The 23,216-nt window shown below is 53.3% G+C and overlaps 1 protein-coding gene across 2 annotated transcripts; it reads right to left on the bottom strand.

Annotated features, from left to right (window-relative positions):
- Nucleotides 1–7,516: 7,516 nt before the first annotated feature.
- LRFN1 (leucine rich repeat and fibronectin type III domain containing 1) lies at nt 7,517–21,875 on the bottom strand. 2 transcript variants are annotated; one of them, XM_026447695.1, is made up of 5 exons: nt 21,775–21,875; nt 19,310–19,342; nt 17,094–17,148; nt 14,944–16,386; nt 7,517–9,228 (listed from the first exon to the last, which is right to left on the bottom strand). In XM_026447695.1, exons 4-5 carry the CDS (start codon nt 16,347–16,349, stop codon nt 8,331–8,333), a joined length of 2,304 nt encoding a protein of 767 aa, XP_026303480.1. In that variant the 5' UTR covers nt 16,350–16,386; nt 17,094–17,148; nt 19,310–19,342; nt 21,775–21,875; the 3' UTR covers nt 7,517–8,330. The 2 variants fall into 2 exon arrangements, with proteins under 2 accessions (XP_026303480.1, XP_023084902.1); XM_023229134.1 differs by lacking the exon at nt 21,775–21,875 and having other exon boundaries at nt 19,310–20,617.
- Between the last annotated feature and the right edge of the window lie 1,341 nt (nt 21,876–23,216).

The raw sequence follows: 23,216 nt of genomic DNA, 5'->3' as shown, positions 1-23,216 counted from the left end.
TGAGGCAGGCAGATCACTTGAGGTCAGGAGTTTGAGACCAGCTTAGCCAACATGGTGAAACCCTGTTTCTACTAAAAATACATAAATTAGCCAAGAGTTGTGGCGTGCCCCTGTAATCCCAGCTACTCGGGAGGCTGAGGCAGGAGGAATGCTTGAACCTGGGAGGTGGAGGCTGTGGTGAGCCGAGATCACACCACTGCACTCCAGCCTGACTGACAAGAGCGAAACTCCATCTCAAAAAAAAAAAAAAAAAGGCCAGGCGCGGTGGCTCAGGCCTGTAATCCCAGCGCTTTGGGAGCCGAAGGCGGGAGGATCACTTGAGGTCGGGAGTTTGAGACCAGCCTGACCAACATGGAGAAACCTCATCTCTACTAAAAATACAAAAATTAGCCAGGCGTGGTGGCGCATACCTGTAATCCCAGCTACTCGGGAAGCTGAGACAGGAGAATCACTTAAACCTGGGAGGTGGAGGTTTGCGGTGAGCCAAAATCATACTATTGCCCTCCAGCCTGGACAACAAGAGTGAAACTCTGTCTCAAGAAAGAAGAAAAAAGAAAGAAAGGAAAGGAAAGGCAAAGCAAAGCTCTCAGGGTGCTACATCCTGGAACCTAACAGCAATGCTGTGGGAAGCCCAGACATACAGAGGCCACATATAGGTACTCCATATGATAATCCCAGCATAGCTTTTGATTCACCCCAGCTCAGGAACCAGATATGCGAGTGAAGAAGCATTTAGATGACTCTAGGTCCCAGCTGGAGCAGAGACAAGCCATCATCACTGGGCCCTGATTAAGTTCCTGACCCACAGAAACTGTGAGCATAATAATATTTGTTTTATGCCATTAAGTTTGGTTTGTTATAAGGCAATAAAGCATTGGAACAGTGAGACAGCCACCAGCCCATCACAATTCACTGTGAGGTGTATCACAAGAAATTTATTACCAAAATAACTCATCAGAGTTTTTTGGGGGGAGTTGGGGAGAGGGGGACAGCGTCTGGCTCCGTCACCCAGGCTGAAGTGCAGTGGTATGATCTATCTCAGATCACTGCAACCTCCACCTCCCAGTTTCAAACCGTCCTCCCGCCTCAACTTCCCGAGCAGCTGGGACTACAGGTGTGTGCCTCCACCCTCACCTAATTTTTGTATTTTTCGTAGAAGCGGGGTGTCGCTATGTTGCCCAGACTAGTGTGGAGCTCCTGGACTCAAGCAGTCCTCCTGCCTCAGCCTACCAAAGTGCTAGGACTACAGGCATGAGCCACCGCGCCAGCCCCAACGAAGTTTCTGAATGGTTGACTTTTTGTTACATTACAGGGGTTTCAGAATAAAATTCCATTCTTATCATCCTATAACTCTCACTTCTTTGTATTGTTTGTTTGTTTGAGACGGAGTCTGGCTCTGTCGCCCAGGCTGGAGTGCAGTGACAAGATCTCAGCTCACTGCAACCTTCATCTCCTGGGTTCAAGCGATTCTCCTGCCTCAGCCTCCTGAGTAGCAGCAGGGACTACAGGCACGTGCCACCACTCCCAGCTAATTTTTGTATTTTTAGTAGATACGGGGTTTCACCATGTTGCCCAGACTGGTCTCGAACTCCTGGCCTCAAGTGATCCTCCCGCCTCGGCCTCCCAAAGTGCTGGAATTACAGGCATGAGCCACCGCGCCCGGCCTCCTTTGCATTCTTGAGGATTTTCTTGATTAGGAGTCAGAGGACAGAAGTACAGCCATACACAGAAATCACATACAACCAACGGGCAAAAGTTGAAGCATTCCCCTTGATAACCAAAAGCAAGTTAAATGTGGCCAGGTGCGGTGGCTCACGCCTGTAATCCCTGCACTTTAGGAGGCCTAGGTGGGAGGACTGCTTGAGCGCAGCAGTTAGAGACCAGCCTGAGCAACATAGCGACCACATCTTTACCAAAAAAAAACTCAAAAATTAGGTAGGCGTGGTGGCACGTGTCTGTAATCCCAGTCCCAGGAAGATGGCTCAAGTCCAGGAGGTTGAAGCTGTAGTGAGCCATGATTGTGCCACCGTACTCCAGCCCGGGTGACAAAGTAAGACTGTCTCAAAAAAAGAAAGAGAGAGAGAGGAGGGAAGGGAAGGGAAGGGAAGGGTAGGGAAGGGTAGGGAAGGGGAGGGGAGGGGAGGGGGGGGGGGGAGGGGAGGGGAGGGGAGGGGAGGGAAGGGAAGCTGAGGGAGAAAGAGGAGTTAAACGTTAAAAAGTTATTTGTAAATTTTTAAAAAATTTACACACAACCTCACAACCATTCCCACTACATTATAAAGTCTGTGACTAGCAGAACCTCAGTTTGGGTAGGGGGCAGCCTGGTGCCCCGCACAGGACACGAATTTCTGTCTCTTTTGCCTGATACCTGCTTTCCCAGGCTCCCTCGCAGCTCAGAGTGACCATGAAATTAAGGGCTTCTGGCCGGGCGCGGTGGCTCAAGCCTGTAATCCCAGCACTTTGGGAGGCCGAGACGGGCGGATCACGAGGTCAGGAGTTCGAGATCATCCTGGCTAACACAGTGAAACCCCGTCTCTACTAAAAAAAAATACAAAAAGCTAGCTGGGCGAGGTGGCTGGCGCCTGTAGTCCCAGCTACTCGGGAGGCTGAGGCAGGAGAATGGCGTGAACCCGGGAGGCGGAGCTTGCAGTGAGCTGAGATCTGGCCACTGCACTCCAGCCTGGGGGACAGAGCGAGACTCCGTCTCAAAAAAAAGAAAAAAAAAAAAGAAATTAAGGGCTTCTTAAATAAATTAATTTATGCTGGGCACAGTGGCTCAATCCTGTAATCCCAGCACTTTGGGAGGCTGAGTCAGGCAGATCACTTGAGGTCAGGAGTTTCAGACCAGCCTGCCCAACACCGCGAAACTCCATCTCTACTAAAAATACAAAAATTAGCTGGGCATAGTGGCGCATGCCTGTAATCCCAGCTACTCGGTATGCTGAGGGGCAGGAGAATCGCTTGAACTCAGGAGGCGGAGGTTGCAGTGAGCCGAGATGGTGCCACTGCACTCCAGCCTGGGTGACAGAGCGAGACTCTGTCTCAAAAAAAAAAAAAAAAAAAAAAAAAGATAATTTATGTAAAAAATGTAACACAGTTTGGCAAAGGGTGAGCCCCATACATGTGTTTGTTGCTGTTAACTCTCATTATTTTAACATATTTTTCTTCCTTGATACAAACAGAACTCTTTCCCACTTGTTCCCTTCCTTCCAGCTTAGTTCGTTGGTATAAGGATGTGAGACCCAGAGCTATGGTAACCATTTTGTGACCACAAGGCAACAAGTTTAGGGTGTGAAGCTATCATTCTGAGGAAGATAGACCAAAAGAGTAGAAAACGGGGTCCTTGCTGATATTAATAAGCCATTGCACCAAACCTCAGAATCCCCTAACTCCACACTTACTTAGACGACATAACTGAATGTCTTTATTGCTTAGGTCATGTTAATTGGATTTTTCTGTTTCTTGCAGCCAAATGTATCCCCACAAATTCATCTCTGCATGGCCAGCACTGAACCCACAGAAGGTGGTCAATTAATATTTCATAAAAATTTTAGTCATATAGGACATGTCCGAGCCCAGGCATACGAGTCTCTTCAATTATGGATGTTGCAATGGAAGAAAACAAGGTTGCAAATCTCTGCTTGGAGATGCCAAGGCTTTACCGAAGAGATTTTGAGCTGGATATATTTTAGTTTTGCCTGACCAGCATCCATTACTCCTGGTAACAGCTCTTCAGTTTTCCTTTGGAAATGACCTCCTTTCCCACTCCCTCATTCGGCTGGACACATGACTCCAATTTGATCAATTAGAGTAAGCACTCCATCTCCAGAGCACAGTAGCAAGCTTTTCCTTGTCCTCTCTCACGGTGGCCTTTGCTTAAGTGGTTCCCTCTACTTAGGACAGTTCCTACCACTCTCCGACGACCAAGTCTTCACCTGGTTCATTTCCACAATATCACCTCCTTCTCCTCGAAAAATCCTTCTGCATAGTACACCGGGGTTTCTATTGCTTTATATATATATATATATATATATATATATATTTTTTTTTTTTTTTTTTTTTTTTTTTTTTTTTTTGAGACAGAGTCTCGCTCTGTCGCCCAGGCTGGAGTGCAGTGGCATGATCTTGGCTCACTGTAACCTCCGCCTCCCGGGTTCAAGTGATTCTCCTGCCTCATCCTCCTGAGTAGCTGGGATTATAGGCGCCCGCCATCATGCATGAGCTAATTTTTGTACTTTTAGTAGAGACAGGGTTTCACCATGTTGGCCAGCCTGGTCTCGAACTCCTGACTTCAGGCGATCTGCCCACCTCGGCCTCCCGAAGTGCTGGGATTACAGGCATGAGCCACGGCACCCGGCCTTTAATTTTTTTTTTTTTTAAATAGAGACAGGGTCTCACTATGTTTCCCAGGCTGGTCTTGAACTCCTGGACTCAAGTGATCCTCCCAACTTAGCCTCCCACAGTGCTGGGATTATGTGTCAGTCACTGTGTCCGGCGCCCAATTCTGTTTTGAAGGTAGGCATACCTCACCCCAAAGCTGGGGTCTCCATGGAAATCAGACCACATACCATCCCTGGTGAAGACCCTTCATTGGCTTCCCATGGCTCCAAAGAATAAAATGTTAACTCTTGACCACACCTCACAAGGTTCTGTAGAACCTGCTTGCTTCTCCCACCTACTCTCCTCTCACTCTCCTCACTTCAGTCCAGACACACTGCCTCCAACACATCAAGCGCACTGCTTCCTAAGGGCCTTTGCACATGCTGTTCCCTTTGCCTGGAATGCTTTTCCCTGCTTTTCTCACAATGAATTTATTCCGCTCCAACATCACCCTTCTTGACCCTCCCATCTAAAGTAGGCTTCAAAGTCATTCTCTATGCCATCATCCTGTTTTCATTCTTTGCATAGCATTTATTTACCACTGGACATGCATTATTTACTTGTGTTTGTTTGTTTGTTGGATCTCACTCTCTGCCGCGCAGGCTGGAGTACAGTGGTGCAATCAGGGCTCATTGTAACCTCAACCTCCTGGACTCATTTAATTGCTTATTTGTTTATTTCTCCTCCCTCTGGAATATAGGCACCACGGAGCAGGGCTTTCTTGTTTTGTTTCATCTATTGTTCACTGCAATAGCCTCTACATAGGACCAGTTACATAATACATGCTCAATAAGGCTTTATCAAGTGAATCAGAGACAAGATTCCTGATGGTTCTGTGTGCAGGTTGGAGGCAGTCAGCTTTCCAATCATGGCTCTGCTGTTAACTGGCTGTGTGATCTTGGACATGCTTCTTAACCTCTCTGAGCTTGTTTCCTCATCTTGAAAATTGTGTGCACACACTGCATATACCTGTGCAGGCTTTAAATGCAGTCACGCTTATTATTGGAGTAACTCCATTTCCTGAGCATTATGTGCCATGCACTAGGTTGCATGCTCTTTATCTGTGCATCAGGGAGGGTTTGGGAGCGCTGTGCCTGGCTTGTGAAAAGCCCTCAGTACCTAGGATGCTTCATGACTGACACAGATGAGGGTGGTTGGGCCCCTGAGTGAGGAAGCCTCCTGGCCTGTGATTCTCTGGTGCCTCTGTCCTAGCTGCCTCCCACCCTGTCTGCCTAGATCCATCCCCCTCCCTCCTGCTCTGTTTCTATTTCTGTCTTTCTCTCCTCCTCCCCTGGCCTCAGGGGGCCCCTGACTGGCAAGAAGCCTTCCTCCTTCTTCCCCAGGATCAGGAAGGCGTTTTCACTGCAAGGCCCCTGCAAGGGCTGGGATGTCTGTCCCTCTCCTCTCCCCAACCAGCTTTCCTTCCGCAGCCACAGCCCTCAGCCTCACCTGAGAAACTCCTCTCCCCACACCATCCTCCATGTCCTCCGCCAGGGTCCCTCAGATTCCAGGCGGAGCAACACAAGACCTCTTGTGCCTGCACCCACCAGGCTGGCTGTGGATATCCAAGTTCAGCTAAGGTCATGGGGGCCATACCCCAGCCTCCGGACACAGACCCCAGAGGCAGCATAGTGTAGGGGTACAATCAAACTTTCAGCTCTGCTATTTATTCATGGGGGGGATGGAGGGACTTGGGCAGGTGACTTCATCTCTCTGTGGTTCAGGTTCTTGTCTGTAAAATGGGACGAAGGATCAATCTACCCTACCCCACTGAGTTGTGAGGTCTCAGAGGGTGGAATGAATATTCAATAACTGCTCAGCAGTAGAGCGCTCTAGTTAAGGGTATTGAAGGATGGCCCGGCGCAGAGACTCACGCTTGTAATCCCAGCACTTTGGGAGGCTGAGTTGGACAGATCACAAGGTCCGGAGATCGAGACCATCCTGGCTAACACAGTGAAACCCCGTCTCTACCAAAAATACAAAAAATTAGCCGGGTGTGGTGGCAGGCACCTGTAGTCCCAGCTACTCGGGAGGCTGAGGCGGGAGAATGGCGTGAACCCGGGAGTCAGAGTTTGCAGTGAGCTGAGGTCACGCCACTGCACTCCAGCCTGGGCGACAGAGAGAGATTCTGTCTCAAAAAAATAAATAAATAAAGAGTATTTAAGGAGTTCAGGGAATGTCACCCCAAAATATGGCACCCTGGTATGCTGATTATTTTAAATTAAAGGCACTTACAGATCCACAGATGCTGGAAGAAGCTTTCCTCTGATGTCTTCCTATCTGCCTAAAGACCATAACCCACCAAAAAGAACACAAGTGCCTTCTGTCCTCTCCCTGACATTTCATTATCTTTAACAGCAAAAAAAGAGAAACATAAATACATCTGGACGGACTTTGTCACAAGAAATTATCTGTCTGTCAGGCTCAAATTCCAGAGACATTTACAATTTAATTTCTATCTCCTGGATCCATTTATTTTCCCCAAAATCATTTATTACCCCTCAAAATTGCCTACCTTTCCCCATCTCCCCTTTCCCTGTGAAGAAAGGTATATAAGCATCTAAACCTCACTGGGTTATTGGGGTAATCACTTCCCTGTGACTTTCCCAGTGCATGTTAAATACCCTCCATATGCCTTTTCTCTTGTAAAATCTATTGTCAGCCCATTCCAGTGACATTTCAGAGTGAAAGGGAAGCTATCTTTTCACCCCTACAGTAGAGACTCAGAAGTCGGCCTGCCTGCCTTTTTAAATCCCAGTTTTGCCACCTTGGGCCAGTTATTTAACTTTTCTGGGCCGAAATTCCCTCATCTGGAAAACAGGATAATAATACCGATGTCCTAGTGTTGTTGTGAGAATTAAATGACTTAAGTGCTTGGCACATAGTAAGTATTCAGTTAAGTGTTTGCTATTATGATCATTTTATTTTTGTGATTATTCCCCACCTCTAAGTCTCTCAGAGGATAGAAGCCTGTCTGCCAGTCTCCCTTGGCCCTAGTTAGTCATCTTCCTTCATTCTCACTTAGAGTCCTTATGCTGCAATCTAGGTCACCCTCCCCAACACATACACACACACACACACACACACACACACACACACACACACACACAGACACACACACACAGGTCAGCAGGGCCTCAGACACAGAAAAAAGTTTAATTCTGCTGCGGCGGAGGGTCCCGGCTCTGGTAGGGAGGGGGATTTGGTTTTGGATTTTGTTCATGTGGGGATTTATTTGGGAGAGTCTGGTCCTTCCAGTGGGACCTGCCCGGGAGAATGAGTAAATAGAAGAAATCAGGAGAGACAGGGAAACTAGACAAAACCAGGGAGGGCCGAGGGAGATGAGACGACAGGACAGAGAAAGGAGAGGCAAATAGGGAAAGACAGGCACGACAGACAGACGACAAGAGGGCAGGATAGAGACAAACGAGGGAAACAGAGAAAGGGGGACCCCAAGCCAGACCCGACGGGACCAGGGATGTGAGTGCGATGGGGTAGGGGGCTTTGGAGGCCGCCGCGGGACAGAATAGGATCTAGTCCAGCCAGATACAAGAAATGGGCCCCTCGCCCCGGCCCCAGGTGCCGGGCTGGGGGAGGGGGCTCGTGTCTCAGTGCTGCAGTGTCGGGGGGCCCTGCCCCTCCCCGCGCTTCGCTGTGTAAGGCACCGGCTCCAGCGAGGTCCGCGAGCGCGCGGGGGGAGGGGTAGGAGGGGAGTCGAGGAGTCCGTAGGGGAGGGGAGGCCGGCAGCCGGTCCCCGAACCCCTCCCTGGGCACGGGGGCGAGGCCTCAAGCCGCAGCCCGAGGCCGCCCCGCCCCTTCCCGGGAGCAAGGGCGCGTCTCCACGCTGGTCCAAGGTCTTGGCGCTGCGATTTCTCCCAGTTCCGCCCCAGCGTCCATGTGGCTGGGCGTTTGGTCTGTGGCACCCAGGCGTCCCGGCACCCGCCCGCCGCTCACACGGTACTCTCCAGCATCCATTCGGTGCTGGTGAAGGCCAGGCGCGCCCTGGCGGAGCCCAGCCCCAAGTCTTCATCCTCCCCGGCCGCGCCCCCTCCAGCCCCGTCCAGGTGCGGCGTGGACCGGTGACGCTTTGTCCGCCGGGCGCGGCGCGGGTAACTGTGGCTCTGGAATAGTGCCCCGTAGTCCCCGTCGAACGAATAGCGCTGCTGTGGCCTCGGCCGGGCCGTGGCCCCCCCAGGAACCAGAGCTAGGGTAGAGGGCGCCGAGGTTGGTAGCCCCAGGGCGCCGGATCGGCTCCTTCGAGGGCTCCCTGCGGCCCGAGACTCCTCCCTGGAAGTTTCCTCGGATGGCAGCAGGCACAGCGAGGTGGCCGAGCCGCCCAGAGAACGTCCAAGGACCGCCTCCGGCTCCGCAGATGCCGCCTCGGCCGCCATGGCCTTGGCCTCGACGGCGGTGGCGGCCTGGGACTCCACCTCGCGCAGCGCCTCGTAGCGGTCCTGGACCGGCAGGGCAGGGGCCTGCACCGCGCCTGCGCCGTTGGTCTGCGAGCACACGTGGCTGACCCGCGGGGGCGACCTGGAGCCCTTGACGCGGCGGCTGTCCCCGTCGCCATACACTTTGTAGCGGATCATGAGAAGAACGATGAAGACAAGGACCGAGGCGACGATGACGCCCCCGATGGCGATGATCATGGTGCCGCCCAAGAAATGGGCCCTCAGCGGGCGGCAGGGCGCCGGATCACCAGCCGTGGTGAACTGCACACAGCCCACTACTCGCGTTGCCGGCAGCGCGGTGGCCCCGTCGTCGTAGACCGCCAGCACGCACAAGTCGTAGGCGCGGCCCGCCGCCAGGTCATTCACCAGGAAGGTCTGACTGGTGGACGGGATCATCCTGCAGGAGGGGGCGGGGTCAGGGCGGGGTTAGTCCCACCCCCTGAACCACGCCCCTTCGCTTTATGCCCCGCCCATGCTGAACAGTGGGGACTAAACCCTGCTACTGAAGTCTCACCCGCTACTGAGACAACAGCAGCAATTCAAGCCCCGCCGCCATCAACATATTCCCACCCTTTCAGGACCCCTCATCTGCATGTCCCGCCCTCAGACCCACCTCCTGGTTGTGTCCCATCAGCCACTGGGACAATATATCTATCATTCATATTACCTCCTCTGCATATCCCGGCCCCTGCAGGGGAGAAGTGCTATGGCTTTCAAGCCCTGCCCTCAAGGGACATGCTCCCTAGCTATGTCTCACTCTTGCTAGGACAACTACCATCCAAGGTCCTTCATCTAGGCATTTTACTCCAAAACTGGGCAAACGATACTGGCCACCTCCCCTTTTCTGCATGCCCCATCCCCCACTCAGGTGGACACTAAGGTCAACTCACAGCGCCTGTCATATTTCCTACTGGAACAATGGATGCTCTTCTAGTTCCTCTTTTATACATATTCGTGCCTTTCAGGGAAAACCGTGATGCAGGTCACTCCCCCTCATCTGCATGCAGCACCTTTGGGTAAAACATCTAGCTTTGGCCGGCTGCAGTGGCTCACGCCTATAATGCCGCACTCTGGGAGGCTAGGGAGGGTGGATCACCTGAGGTTAGGAGTTCAAGACCAGCCTGGCCAACATGGTAAAACCCTGTCTATACTAAAAATACAAAAATTAGCCAGGCGTGGTGGCAGGCACCTGTAATCCCAGCTACTCGGGAGGCTGAGGCAGGAGAATCACTTGAACCCGGGAGGTAGAGGTTGCAGTGAGCCGAGACCACGCCATTGCACTCTAGCCTGGGCGACAAGACTGAGACTCCATCTCAAAAAACAAACAAACAGACAAACCAAAAAACAAAACAAAAACAAAAAACTGTCTAGCTTTGTCTATGTCCTGGGCACAGCTTCCAAGTCCCTCAACTGCATGTTCCCCGACATTGCTACAGGCCATTCCCCAACCAAATGAACCGTGGCTTCCCAAGGGCGTGCCCAACAGAAGGCCAAGGCCTAGTAGGAACGGCCCTCCAGAGGGGTAGATCTTATAGATGGGAGGAATGCAATGGGCCGGACAGTGTGAGCCACAGCAAGGGTTACTGGCCAACACAAGGTGGGATGCAAGCTACTGATGATATCATTAGGTGCCAGGTCCTGGCTATGGTAACTCATTCATTCCTCATGCCATCTCTATGATGTAGGAATTATTATCATCCCCATTTGGGGAAAATGAGGCACAGGGAAGTTAAGAAACTTGGCGAAGTTCACCAGGCATGGTGGTACACCCCACAATGGCCCACTAGGGATGCTTCCCCTACTGTGTGTAGGCCACATCCAGACTGCAGGCCCTGCTCCTTGTCCAGATATTAAAGGCAACCACCTCATATGTTCATGTGCCACCAGAAGTCACCAAATCATGCTACCAGGTAAGTTTCTTCCATAAAGGGGTCAAACGTAGCAAAGCACACACCATACTCCTTTCTTGCTGTAGGCCCCTCCCCTCGAATGAAGGCTAGTGTAGAGAAGTGGTTAAGATGATGGCAGAGTCTGGGGGCCAGACTGCCCGTGTTTGAGTCTCTCCTCTGCCACTTGCTAGCTCTGTGACCTTAGGCAAGTTTCTCTTTTGTTTTGTTTTGTTCTGTTTTGTTTTGTTTTGTTTTGTTTGAGACAGAATCTCCCTGTGTCACCCAGGCTGGAGTGCAATGACACAATCTCGGCTCACTGCAATCTCTGCCTCCTGGGTTCAAGCGATTCTCCTGCCTCAGCCTCCCAGGTAGCTGAGATTACAGGCACCCACCACCACGCCTGGCTAATTTTTGTATTTTTAGTAGAGACGAGGTTTTGCCATGTTGGCCAAACTGGTCTCAAACTCCTGACCTCAGGCGATCCATCCACCTCAATCTCCCAAAGTGCTGGGATTACAGTCATGAACCACCATGCCTGGCCAACTTCGCCAAGTTTCTTAACCTCCCTGTGCCTCATTTTCCCCAAATGGGGATGATAATAATTCCTACATCATAGAGATGGCATAAGAAATGAATGAGTTACTATAGCCAGGACCTGGCACCTAATGATATCATCAGTAGCTTGCATCCCACCTTGTGTTGGCCAGTAACCCTTGCTGTGGCTCACACTGTCCGGCCCATTGCATTCCTCCCATCTATAAGATCTACCCCTCTGGAGGGCCGTTCCTACTAGGCCTTGGCCCTCTTCTGTTGGGCACACCCTTTCCACACCGTGGGCCACGTCCAGCCTCAGCTAAACCTGGACTGCCCGGTCCACATTGATTTGCATGGCCAGGATGCAACCTCACAAGCTCTCCTCTCAGGCAAAGACTCTTGGTGGGTCCCGGGAGACAAGGAGCGCCCCTTCCTCCTCATGGGACCATGCAGAACAAGTTCCACCCCCTCTGACAGGCCACGCCCCCACCTCCAAAGGCCTGCTTATCTCTCCGATGCTTCACCTTCCCCTCCAGCAGGACCACCTTCTGGCCCTGAAGCTCCACCTCTGTCATCCCACCTCCAGGAGGTTCTCCCACTACCAACAGCCACCCTCCCACCAAAAGACTTCCAATCAGGGACCCGCCCCTTCATAAAGGTCCACCCACTTCTCCAACTCCACTCTACCCACCCCTGACTGCCATTTCAGAGACCACTGCCACCCACCCCAGCCACCATCGGCCACTCTGGCTTTAAGCCTTCCTCCTCCTCGCTTCATCTCTCCTCTCCAGAGCGCTGGATTCCACTTGCTCCTTCCCCTAAATAGCCAGTTGCTAGGGGCTTCCCCCACCCCTTTTCAAGGACAGAGGCTGGCTCCTTAAGAAAGCTTGAGCCCAAGTGTCTCTAATTGGCTGCAACATCGAAGCAAGCAGCTAAGCAGGCTTCTGGTTGGCTGTCACCTCCGCCCATGACAGCGTGAGGAAGTTAACCCCTGCGGCACCATAGCATAGGAATCTGCAGTGGGAGTTAGAGAACTGGGACTGGGGCCCTACAGGGAAGAGAAGAGTCCCAGGGTCTGTTGCCCAGCTGGGGACAGGGGGCCATCAACACCTGCATCAATGCAGGGTCTGGGGGCTTGTGAACCTCCCCCACCCCACCATGTGGTGGCCATGGGTCAGAGCAAAGGAAAGAGGGACAGAGAAGTGGAGAGTCACAGAAGCTAAGAATTATTTACAGAAATATATTATCCATCTCCCCTTCAAGCAGTGGGTGCCCAACAAATGTGTGTCAGAGTAAAAGGACAGCTTTGCTACTTTCTGTGTGACCTTGAGCAAGTGACATCCCCCACTGAACCTCAGTTTTTCTGTCTGCGAAACGGAGAGAGGGTCATCGCGCCTTCATAGTGGAGTTGGGAAGATCAAATGAAGTAGCAACCTTGGAAGTTCATTGTGAGGGTTTGTGTTTTGTTCATTTGTTTGTCCTTATGCTTGTAAGGCTGGGCCAGGATCTAAGCTATCTCAGTAGGCCCAGGGCCTAGCACAAGATGGGCACACAGTAGGCATCTACTCAGTGTTTGGTGACCAGAATCAAGAAGAGAGGGAAATTAGGAAGACAGAGACAAAGGAAAAGGGAGGCTTTTTTTGTTTTTCCAGAGGGAGTCTTGCTCTGTCATCCAGGCTGGAGTGCAATGGCGCGATCTCCGCTCACTGCAACCTCCGCCTCCCAGGTTCAAGCGATTCTCCTGCCTCAGCCTCCTGCGTAGCTGGGATTACAGACACGTGCCATCACATCTGCCTAATTTTTGTATTTTCAGTAGAGACAGGGTTTCGCCATGTTGGCCAGGCTGGTCTCAAACTCTTGACCTCAAGTGATCCGCCTGCCTTGGCCTCCCAAAGTGCTGGGATTACAGGCATGAGCCATCGCGCCTGGCCAAGAGGCATTTTTTTCATTCAACCAAAACTGGGAAAGCACCTACTATGTGCCAGGCCTATGGCCAAGAAAACACTGGAAAGGTAGAGATGGAGGCCAAGAGGCAGGTTTCTCAGTGAAGATCTGACAGCCAGGAGCTGGGGCTCTCCACAGGTAGAGAAACAGCTCCAGCCCCTCCGGGCATCTCCATGTGAAGCCAGGCACAGGACTGAAGCATTTAACTGGTGGTCTACAATGTGCATGAGGGAGGCAGAGCTAGAAGGAGAGACATCCATGTGGCAAACAACCATTTATCAAGTGCCCACTGTGTGCCAATTCTGTGGCAGAGAGCCATACCAAAAAACTACCAAGATGGGCCAGGTGCAGCGGCTCACACCTGTAATCCCAGCACTTTGGGAGGCCAAGGCAGGAGGATCCCTTTAGCCCAGGAGTTCAAGACCTGGCTGGACAATATAGCAAGACCTCATCTCTACTAAAAATTTTTTTAATTAGCCTAGTGTGGTGGTGCATGCCTATAGTCCCAGCTACTCTCAGGAGTTAGGAGGACTGCTTGGAGCCCAAAAGTTTGAGGCTGCAGTGAGCTATGGTCATACCACTGCACTCCAGCCTGGGGTGACAAAGCAAGACCCCGCCTCAAAAAAAAAAAAAAACTACTGAGATGGAGAGATGGAGAGACATAGCAAGGCCAGGGCTGTAACTCATAATGTACTATGGGCCACCACCTGTTGGGTTATGAGCTCCCTGAGGACAGGGACTGGGTGGTTTCCCTGTGTCCCCAGTGCCCAGCTCAGGACAGCTTTGCACAAAGCAGGGGCTCTGTGCCTAATGAGGGCAGAGAAGGTAGAGAACAGAGAGGTGAAAGCCAGAGAATAAGGAGGTGATGGGAGAAAATAATTCTTTTTTCAAAATGTCTGTTGACACCATACGGTTTGTCCACACTAGGGCAATGGCTTCAAACCCAAGGGAGGGTGGAAATAACATATTTTTCTCATATGTTTTGTTTTCTGTTTCTGTAATGTACCCAATGTGTTGGTACAGTAGTACTAGTATATAATTTATGAATATAAACGTCACTGTAGGCCGGGTGCGGTGGCTCACACCTGTAATCCCAGCACTTTAGGAGGCCAAGGCAGGCGGATAACTTGAGATCAGGAGTTCGAGACCAGCCTGCCCAACATGGTGAAATCCTGTCTCTACTAAAAATTCAAAACTTAGCTGGGCGTGTCAGTGGGTGCCTGTAATCCCAGCTATTTGGGATGAGAATCGCTTGAACTCAGGAGGTGGAGGGTTGCAGTGACCTGAGTTCCTGCCACTGCACTCCAGCCTGGGCAATAGAGTAAGGCTCAGTCTCAAAACAAACAAACAAATAAATAAATGTCACTGTAAATGTGTGTGTGTATTTCACGCTCCAAAATGTTTAACTGAAGAGGTGCACAATCAGATTGCTTTGGGGAGCAGTGATATTGACCATGAGCCCCATGAGGCCAGTGTTCATGCTAAGCTCAGTCATTGTTAGGACTCCAGTGCCCAGCCCTGGTCCGGCTCATGTAGGTGCTCAGCGAATATTTTCTATAAGCATGAAAAAAAATAGAGACAGTAAGAAATAGAGGAGAGAGGAGACAGGGCACAGGAGGGCGGGGACAACTCTCTCAACCATCTAGAACCCTGGCTGAGCAAGAAGGCCAAGGGAATGGGCAGGCGGGAAAGAGGGCCCGCCTGGGCTTGGGAGGAGGCCCTGTGACTGCAGCACCCGCACCCACCTGTAGACGAGGGAGTCATCAACGGAGCTGTTGTACTGAACCTGGTACATGCGTATTCCGGGCACCGGCCTCTGGGCTGGCCAGCGGATGAGCACGGAGTTCGAGGTGAGCTCGGCTGCCACGAGCCGACGCTCAGCCGCAGAATCATTGGCACCTGGTCGACCCGGCGTGGCGATGTCAGAGGAGCCCGGCTCGGTGAGAGGCGGCGGGGCAGCCGGCGGGGGTGCCATCAGAGGCAGAGGTACCACGCACACCTCCACGGGCGCCGTCGCTTCCCCAGCGGCATTGGAGGCGATGCAAGTGAAGGTGCCACTGTCCCTCAAGGTGGTGATGGTCACATCCAGCGTCCCGTCCCCCCGGACCCGGGTCCGGCTGGAGTTCCCCAACAGCCGCCCATCAGGTGCCACCCAGTGCACCACCGGCTCGGGGTCACCCACCGCTCGGCAGCGCAGGCTCACCGCCTGGCCTTCCACCACCAGGGCCCGGCCCCCCGCCTGCCGCGTGATCAGCGGGGGCTCACACAGGAACTCCTCCTCGGGGATGGACCAGAAGTAGCGGTCGGTGAGGTGTTCGGGCGTGGCGCAGGTCTCTAGGTCGTCCTCGCGCGTCAGCCGCCGCAGCCAGAGCAGCTCGCAGTTGCAATGCAGGGGGTTACCACCAAAGCTGACGGTCAGCGGCGTGGGCGGCTTGGGCCCGGTGCCCTGCGACCTCAGGAAGAGCCCGTCAGGCGGTAGTTTATGCAGGCGGTTGGAGGTCATGTCCAGGCGGACCAGCTTGTGAAGCTGCACGAAGGTCCCCTCCGCGATGTGGTCGATGAGGTTGTGGTCCAGCGTGAGGGTGTTTAGGTTCACCATCTGGCCCACCGCCTCCCACGGCAGGGCCTCCAGGTTGTTGTAGGACAGGTCCAGGTCCTCCACGGTGGACAGGAAGGCGTCAAAGGCCGCCGACTCCACCCGGCGGATCTGGTTGTTTCCCAGGATCAGGTGGCGGAGATTGCCCAGGCCCCGGAGCTGGTCGCCGCGCACCTCCGCCAGGCGGTTGCTGTCCAGGTGCAGGGCCCGGAGGGCACGCAGGTCGGCGAAGGCGCCAGCCGCCACCTGGCCGATGGTGTTCCGGGAGAGGGTGAGGTGCACCAGGCTGGTCATGTTGGCGAAGTCTCGGCGGCGCACGGCCGCGATGAAGTTGTCGGTGAGCCGCAGCTCCACCACGCGCCGGTCGATGGCGGGCGGCACAAAGAGCAAGCCGGTCTTAGCACACAGCATGGTCAGTGTGGGCGCCACGTTCTGGCAGATGCAGCGGCCGGGGCAGGGCTGGCCACGAGATGCCCCCGCCCAGAGCAGCAGCAGAAAGGGCAGGGCAGCGGGCGGCGGCGAAAGGAGGGCCGAGGAGAAGGGTCCTGGAGCCATGGTGCAGTGGGAAGGCAGGAGGGGTGGGAGATGAGACCTGCCGGGGAAGGAGCCGGTTACCCAGGCACGGGACTTGGTCGCCAGGGGATGTCTTGCTACCAGTCAGACCTGGATCCCTCCCCTATCCCTACAGCTGGGTTCCATAAGATAGTGAGAGGACCCATTATCAGCTATTAACAACAGATTACAACATTTCCATGCTGGGCACGGTGGCTCACGCCTGTAATCCCAGCACTTTGGGAGGCTGAGGCAGGCGGATCACCTGAGGTCAGGATTTCAAGACCAGTCTGGCCAACATGGTGAAACCCTATCTCTACTAAAAATACAAAAATTAGCCGGGAGTGGTGGCGGGCGCCTGTAATCCCAGCTACTTGGGAGGCTGAGGCTCGAGAATCGCTTGAACCGGGGAGGTGGAGGCTGCAGTGAGCGGAGATCGCGCCATTGCACTCCAGTCTGGGCGACAGAGCAAGACTCCATCTTAAAAAAACAAATAAAAATAAAAATATTTCTATACTGGTTGATAGATTACTCTTGCCCTACCTTGCGTGTCCCACCGTCACCTCTGCCCCTCCTGTAGTAGCTCCCAAACCTCTCATGATCTCCCAACCAGAGGGGTGACACCTGGCCCAGCCTGGGCCCTCCAGTACCCACTAAATATTCTAAAAACTCACTGTTAACTGTGGTTTAAGGCCCTGGCTGTCCAAGCCATACTCCCTAGCTCCAAATACCAGCTCTGATACTTACTAGCTGTGTGACCTCCAGCAAGTGTCTGAACCTCTCTGATTCTCGGTTTCTTCATCTGTAAAAGGGAGATAGAAACAGGCCTTACTTCTGTAAGGATTAAATGGATTGATGAACATAGCATACTTAGAATAGTGCCAGGCACATAAAATATGCTTATTACATGTCAGCAATCATCATCATGATCATGAAGTGCTTAATATGTACCAGGCGTAGAACAGTGCCCTATTATTGAGAGTAAGTACTTTGAAATCAAACGGAGTCAGGTTCAAATCCTGGTTCCCCTTTTGCTAGCTCTGTGACCCCCAAGCCAACGATTTCCCCTAGCTAGGCTGTAATTTCTTAATCTGTAAATTGGGATGATAACCGTACCATCTTCATTCATGTACCACCGAACATGCCTGGCATACAGTAAGTACTCAATAAATGTTAAGGGTTTCCCCCCTCCCACCTCTGGCATTGCCAGGGAGAGTGTGAAAGTGGGAGGGACTGAGAAAAACACATCAGAGTCTTCCAGTTCAGCCTCAGGAAGTCCTTCTCTGAGGTCTGGTTTCATCCTGGGCTCAGCTGAGCTCCCAAGCAGGGCAGACTTTCATGCTCACATCTTTGGGTACACACAACACACACACACACACACACTCACACACTCACACACTCACGCTATGTCTCTGCTCCAGGCAAAACCTTCCGGCGGGGATTCCCCCTGCGGCGGCTGCAGCCCACGACATGTCAGTTCCCATCACAACACAGGGTGGGCGGGGGGTGAAGAGGAAAGGATGGGAAGGGGGCGTCCCTGAAACTGTTTTCACCCCACCCTGCCCTGTGTCCTAGCCCCTGCTGGCCTACCTCCTGGGAATCTGTGTTTGGGGCTATGGCCTTAGGTGGCTTTGATCTTCCTGGCCTTGGGGAGGGGGACTGGGACTGAGACCAGGAAAGTCAGAGAGAGGTGAAGAGAGACAGGGAGAGACTGGGGGAGGGAGAAGTGGACTGGCAAAGAGAGAGAGACAGATTCAGAGAGAAACAGAGAGACAAAAAGACAATGAGTCTGAAAGGAAGGTGAACAGACAGAAAACTGAGAGCGAAGAATGAGACACAGAAAAGAGAGACACAGAGATGGAGAGAAAAATAGGGACAGTATTAGACAGACACAGAGGAGGAAAGAGACAGCGACTAAGGGAGACAATGACCCAGCTGAAGGCGGAAAAAGAGGCTGAATCGGGGTGTCCTACCATCTCTGAGTTCACCCCAAACCTGTCCTTCGCTCCCTATAGATCACTACTCTACAATGTACTGGAAACTCTGGCCTAGAAAGGGGGATTCCAGAATTAGGAGCCCGAGTCTGCACCTGCTTGGCTGCAGGGTCTTCAGGGCTCAGAATCCCAGTCTATGAAACAGAAGTCCAGAGCCTCACCTCCAACAGCTGGGGTGGGACTCAAATGGAGGGAATAATAATAGCAATGGGAAATAGCTAACATTGATGGAGAGCAGTGCAGCACTGCAGGACAGAATCCACCCTACTGCCTGGGCTCAGACCTCACCTCCCCACTGTGTGACTTTAATAAAGGGACTTCCCCTCTCTGTGCCTCGGTGTGCTCATCTGTCAAATGGGAATAACAATGGCACCTACTTCATAAGGTTGCTATGATGAGATAATATTTTATGACATGCTTAGAATAGTTCCTGACAAAGTAAACACTACATACATGGGAGCTGCTGCTATTATCATTATTATTACTATTGTTATTATTAATTTATTATTTTCTCCAGCTTTCTCAGCCACCAGCAGGCCAGGTTATCAGGAGATCTTCCCACACCCATGCACACGCATACATAAAATGCAAAAACATATTCATTCAACCCTCTAAATGCAGGGATCATTTCATATCTTGACATATTCTTGTATCCTTTACTGATATCATGAGGAAACCCTGCTTTCCCAACCACCTTAACCATCCTGAGAATGAATGTCTCTTGGCCTAAAACCCCTACCTGGTCCCCAGAGCCACCTGGCCACCGCAAGCCCTCACCCAACTTTGATGTTCCTGACCTTGTCACCACTCCCCAGCCTTGGGCAGAGTGGTGGGCATCTGGTCCTTCAGGAAACTGTCATCCCCTGAACTGAAATCCATGCAAGGCAGGGTTCCAGACCCCCAGCTGGCTGACAGCGAGCCCCATCACCCCACATCTCTCTCTCTCTGAAGCCTTACGGCTCTACTCACCTCTCTTCAGGGAGTCAGGGCCTGGGCCAGCACCTGCAAAGGAACACAACCACCTTGTTAGCATCGTTCTGGCTCTTCTCTGGGCACCAGATCCTGCCTTGGAGACCATCCCAGTCAAGGAAGTCCCTGGTGTGATCACTCTCTCAGTCCTCCTGTGGCGGGTTTTGCATAGTCTCACAGGAACCCAGAAGTCCTCTCTGGAATCCTAGGAGATTAGGCCTCAGGGCTGTTCACCTGCAAAAGCCCAGGAGTCGAGGACTTTAGCGCTTTGTCCTCTGGGGTTTCAGGAGCCAAGAACCCTAGCTCCCTCCTCTCTCTGACCCAAGAGTCCAGATCAGACCCCTGGCCCTTCTTTAAAACCCAAGAGTTTACATCCCAGCCCCTCAACTACAAAGTCCTGAAAGGTACCAAGAGCTGGAGAAGGGCCAAAGTTTCCCATCCTTGCCATGATACCGTTGCCCACACCAACATGTGTGGCCATGTCAGAACCCACACAAGTCCACAACCCCAGTCTCTACATCCGGATTTCTATGAATACAGCAACATGATCTGTGTGCCCGCTGCCCTCTATGGGCATTTGGCCTGGCACATGGACACACTGTATCCAGGGACCCCAGCATACCAGAGGTCATGCCACATGGGCCTCAAACCCACTGAGCCCAGAAGTAGGGACAGCCTTGTGCCAGGGCACAGACACACGTGTCCTTCACATACATGTCTGAACACACACAACCCCATTCCCCAGAGACCAACACCAAAACACAAACAGACAACATAGATGGATACACACCCTCAAGGTTGACACACCTGCATGCAACAACACACGTACAAGACTGACTCTGCCATGCACGTTCACACACACAAATGCACAAATACAACAGAGAAACTCATGTGCCCCCCTAACAGACAACCAGGTACATGCATTTACAACAGATATACCTTGCACACTCACCAGCACACAGGGGCACACACATCTAACACACACACACCTGCACAAAGACACACAAGTGCACACTCTTAAATGCCCAGACACACTCATACAACTTCACACATCTCCACGTTGCAAAGTTGATACAGCACCACGCCAACAGATACACACCTCACACACACACACACACACACACACAGAACCACAAGCATACAGATAGGAGGTTGATCCACACTGGAACATGCACACAGGCACAAAAAGATCCACCTTTGCAGACACACCAAGATGTTCACTCATAACAGACACATGCTCACACAACAGTCCTGTGATTTACACACTTAAAAATGCACAGAAAATACTGAACCACAGTAGCATAGTCAGTAGACAGGCCCGGATTCACACTCACACAGTCTTGGACACACATCCCTCTCAGCCCTGAGGCACCCCCCCACCACCCCACCTACTTACTTCCCAGGCCCAAGAAATCCTAACATCCCTCCAGCACATTCAGCATCCTCCCCCTCACACCCCCAAAAAACCAGGACACAAGCCAGGCCAGAGGTCCGAGTTCAGCAGGTGGAAACTCAAGATTTGAGGGTTTGAGTCCTAGATCACCATTTCAAGGAGATCCTCCCACCAGCAGCCCCAAAGGTCCTCCAGCCTGGCCATCAGGATGGAGGTAACTCTGGCTCCATCTGCAGATGTCTGGCCGGTGGGGGAATTAGGGTGGAGTGGGTGGGGAAGGGCCGGGTCTTCGCCCCCCAACCCCCCCCCCCGGGCCCACCCGTCCCCTTCTCGGCCCCTCCCCCCGCCCCCCCCCCCCCCCCCCCCCTGCCCCCCCCCGGGCCCCCCACCCCCCCCCCCAACCACCGGGAAGGGGAAGACATGGCCGCTTCCCCGAGGACCGCTAAGGACCCCCCCAGTTGACATGGACCGAGAGAGCGGTGAACTGCCCTCCCCCAAATCCACACCGAGGCCTGGACCCACAAGGCGCCGAGCCTCAGCCCCCAAGCCGGCAACCTGCCGTGGACTCACAGATACACACCCTCGGAGACATACAACCCGCAGACACACACACACACACACACAAATGGACACCCGAGCGGGCACACCCGGCTCCACAGACCCGGGGATGGATATCCAACCCGGACACAAACACCCAGCGCAGCTAGCCGCGCACGCACACGGGCTTGGGGGACCCACACCTGGGCACACAACCCACGCACACACACACCTGCACACAGCCCCTCCGATGGGCGCGCGACAGCCCCCAGACACACAGCCGGAGGGGCGGCCGCTCGGGGGGACACGAGTGCACAGCCGGACACGCCGGCCCGGCTCGACACCCCGCTCACACCCGATGGCCACACGGGCAGGGAGCCGCACACGCCGGCGCCGGGCACACACAGGGCCGCGCGGGCGCACGCCGGGCCCGCCGCAGCGCCGCGGACACACACTCGCACGCTCGCACGCTCACACCCGCGCACACACCCGCGCCCCCGCCCGCCGCTCCCCGGCCGCTGCGGGCCGCGCTCACCCAGCCCGGGGGGGCCCCGGGCCCGGCCCCGCCGCCGCAGCCTCGCTCCGCGCCATGGTGGGGGGAGGGCCGGGGGAGGGGGCGCGGTGCCGCGGGGCCGCCTCGGGCCCGCCCCCCGACCCCTCCCCAGCCCCACCCCCAGCCCCGCCGGCCTCCCCGGAGACCCCCCCAGACCACGCCCCAACTGGCCTGGGGACCCCGGATCTCCCCACAGAGACCTCCGATCACGTCCTAATACCCAGGGGACCTCGGATCAGGCCTCACCTCTTTTGAGAACCCAGGCGACGTCCTAGGGCCACCCAGGACCACAAATCATCCCTGCTCTCCTGCTTGATCTCAGACTATGACCCACGCACTGTCAGGATCCCCAGACCATGCCCTGGAACCCAGAAGAATCCCAAATCATATCCCAGCATCCAAGGGGATCCAGACCACCCCACCAGCAACCCTAAATCATATCCCAACATTCAGACGGACCCCAAGACCACACCCCTTCCCTCAGGGACCCCAAATCATACCCTAACATCCAGGGAAACTTCAGACCATATGTCAGCCAAATCCCAGATGGTGCCTGACTCCCTTTGGGGACCCAAACCACATTCTAGAGCCACCAGAACCACAAACCATATACCACTCCTTCTTGGGGACCCCCAGCCATGTCCTTCTACCCTAAAGGATCCTAACCCATTCCCTTACCACCAGTATGAACTCCAAACCATGCCTAACTTCTAGGGGGCCCTAAAATGTCTTTCCCCATTAACCCCATTAGACCCCAGGCCATCTTCAACCCCTTTGGTGAACTTAGACCTTTCTCTCTCCTTCCCCTCCAAGACATCCTTTGGTTCCCAAAACCCCCCAGTTAGCCCCATTTTTTCCCACCCCCCTACTAGTCCTGTCCCCTTGAGGACCTGTCTCCTTCCTGCTCCAATTATTTCTCTCAGACCCTGAAAGTTCTGCCTGCCTGTGACTTTCATGGAGCCCAGAATGCCTTGCTCCTTCCTAGTTCAGAACCCTTTGCACATCCCCGGTCCCATAGCTGAACCCCACCCCTTCCCTCAAACCCCACAAGTATCTCAGACCACCCTCCTTCTCTTTCTGAGATATTCACAGGGTTCCTAAACCCAGCAACTTCTCCCCTAAAAATCTGTGTTGTTGCATGCAATGCCCCAGATTCCTGGGGTCTCAAACCCTTCTCACTTTGGATCCCACTGTACAGAGGTCCTCCCCTAAACCCCTTTCCCAATTTTTTTTTTTTTTTTTTTTTTTACAAAAAGTCTCACTCTGTTGCCCAGGCTGGAGTAGAGTGGCATGATCTTGGCTCACTGCAATCTCCACCTCCCAGGTTCAAGCGATTCTCCTGCCTCAGCCTCCCTAGTAGCTGGGATTGCAGGTGTGTAACACCACGCCTGGCTTTTCTTTTCTTTTCTTTTTTTTTTTTTTTT

Source organism: Piliocolobus tephrosceles, chromosome 21 (assembly GCF_002776525.5).
Source record: "Piliocolobus tephrosceles isolate RC106 chromosome 21, ASM277652v3, whole genome shotgun sequence".
In the NCBI taxonomy this organism is placed as follows: domain Eukaryota; kingdom Metazoa; phylum Chordata; class Mammalia; order Primates; family Cercopithecidae; genus Piliocolobus; species Piliocolobus tephrosceles.
Note: the sequence above shows the minus strand (reverse complement) of the source record. Positions and strands in the feature narration are given on the sequence as shown.

Excerpts from the sequence above, each read along its gene's own strand:
- LRFN1 (XM_026447695.1), bottom strand. The coding sequence starts at position 16,349 with ATGGCTCCAGGACCCTTCTCCTCGGCCCTCCTTTCGCCGCCGCCCGCT. Across the intron at positions 9,229-14,943 it reads GATGACTCCCTCGTCTACAG|GATGATCCCGTCCACCAGTC; the intron begins GTGGGTGCGGGT and ends CCCCTCCTGCAG.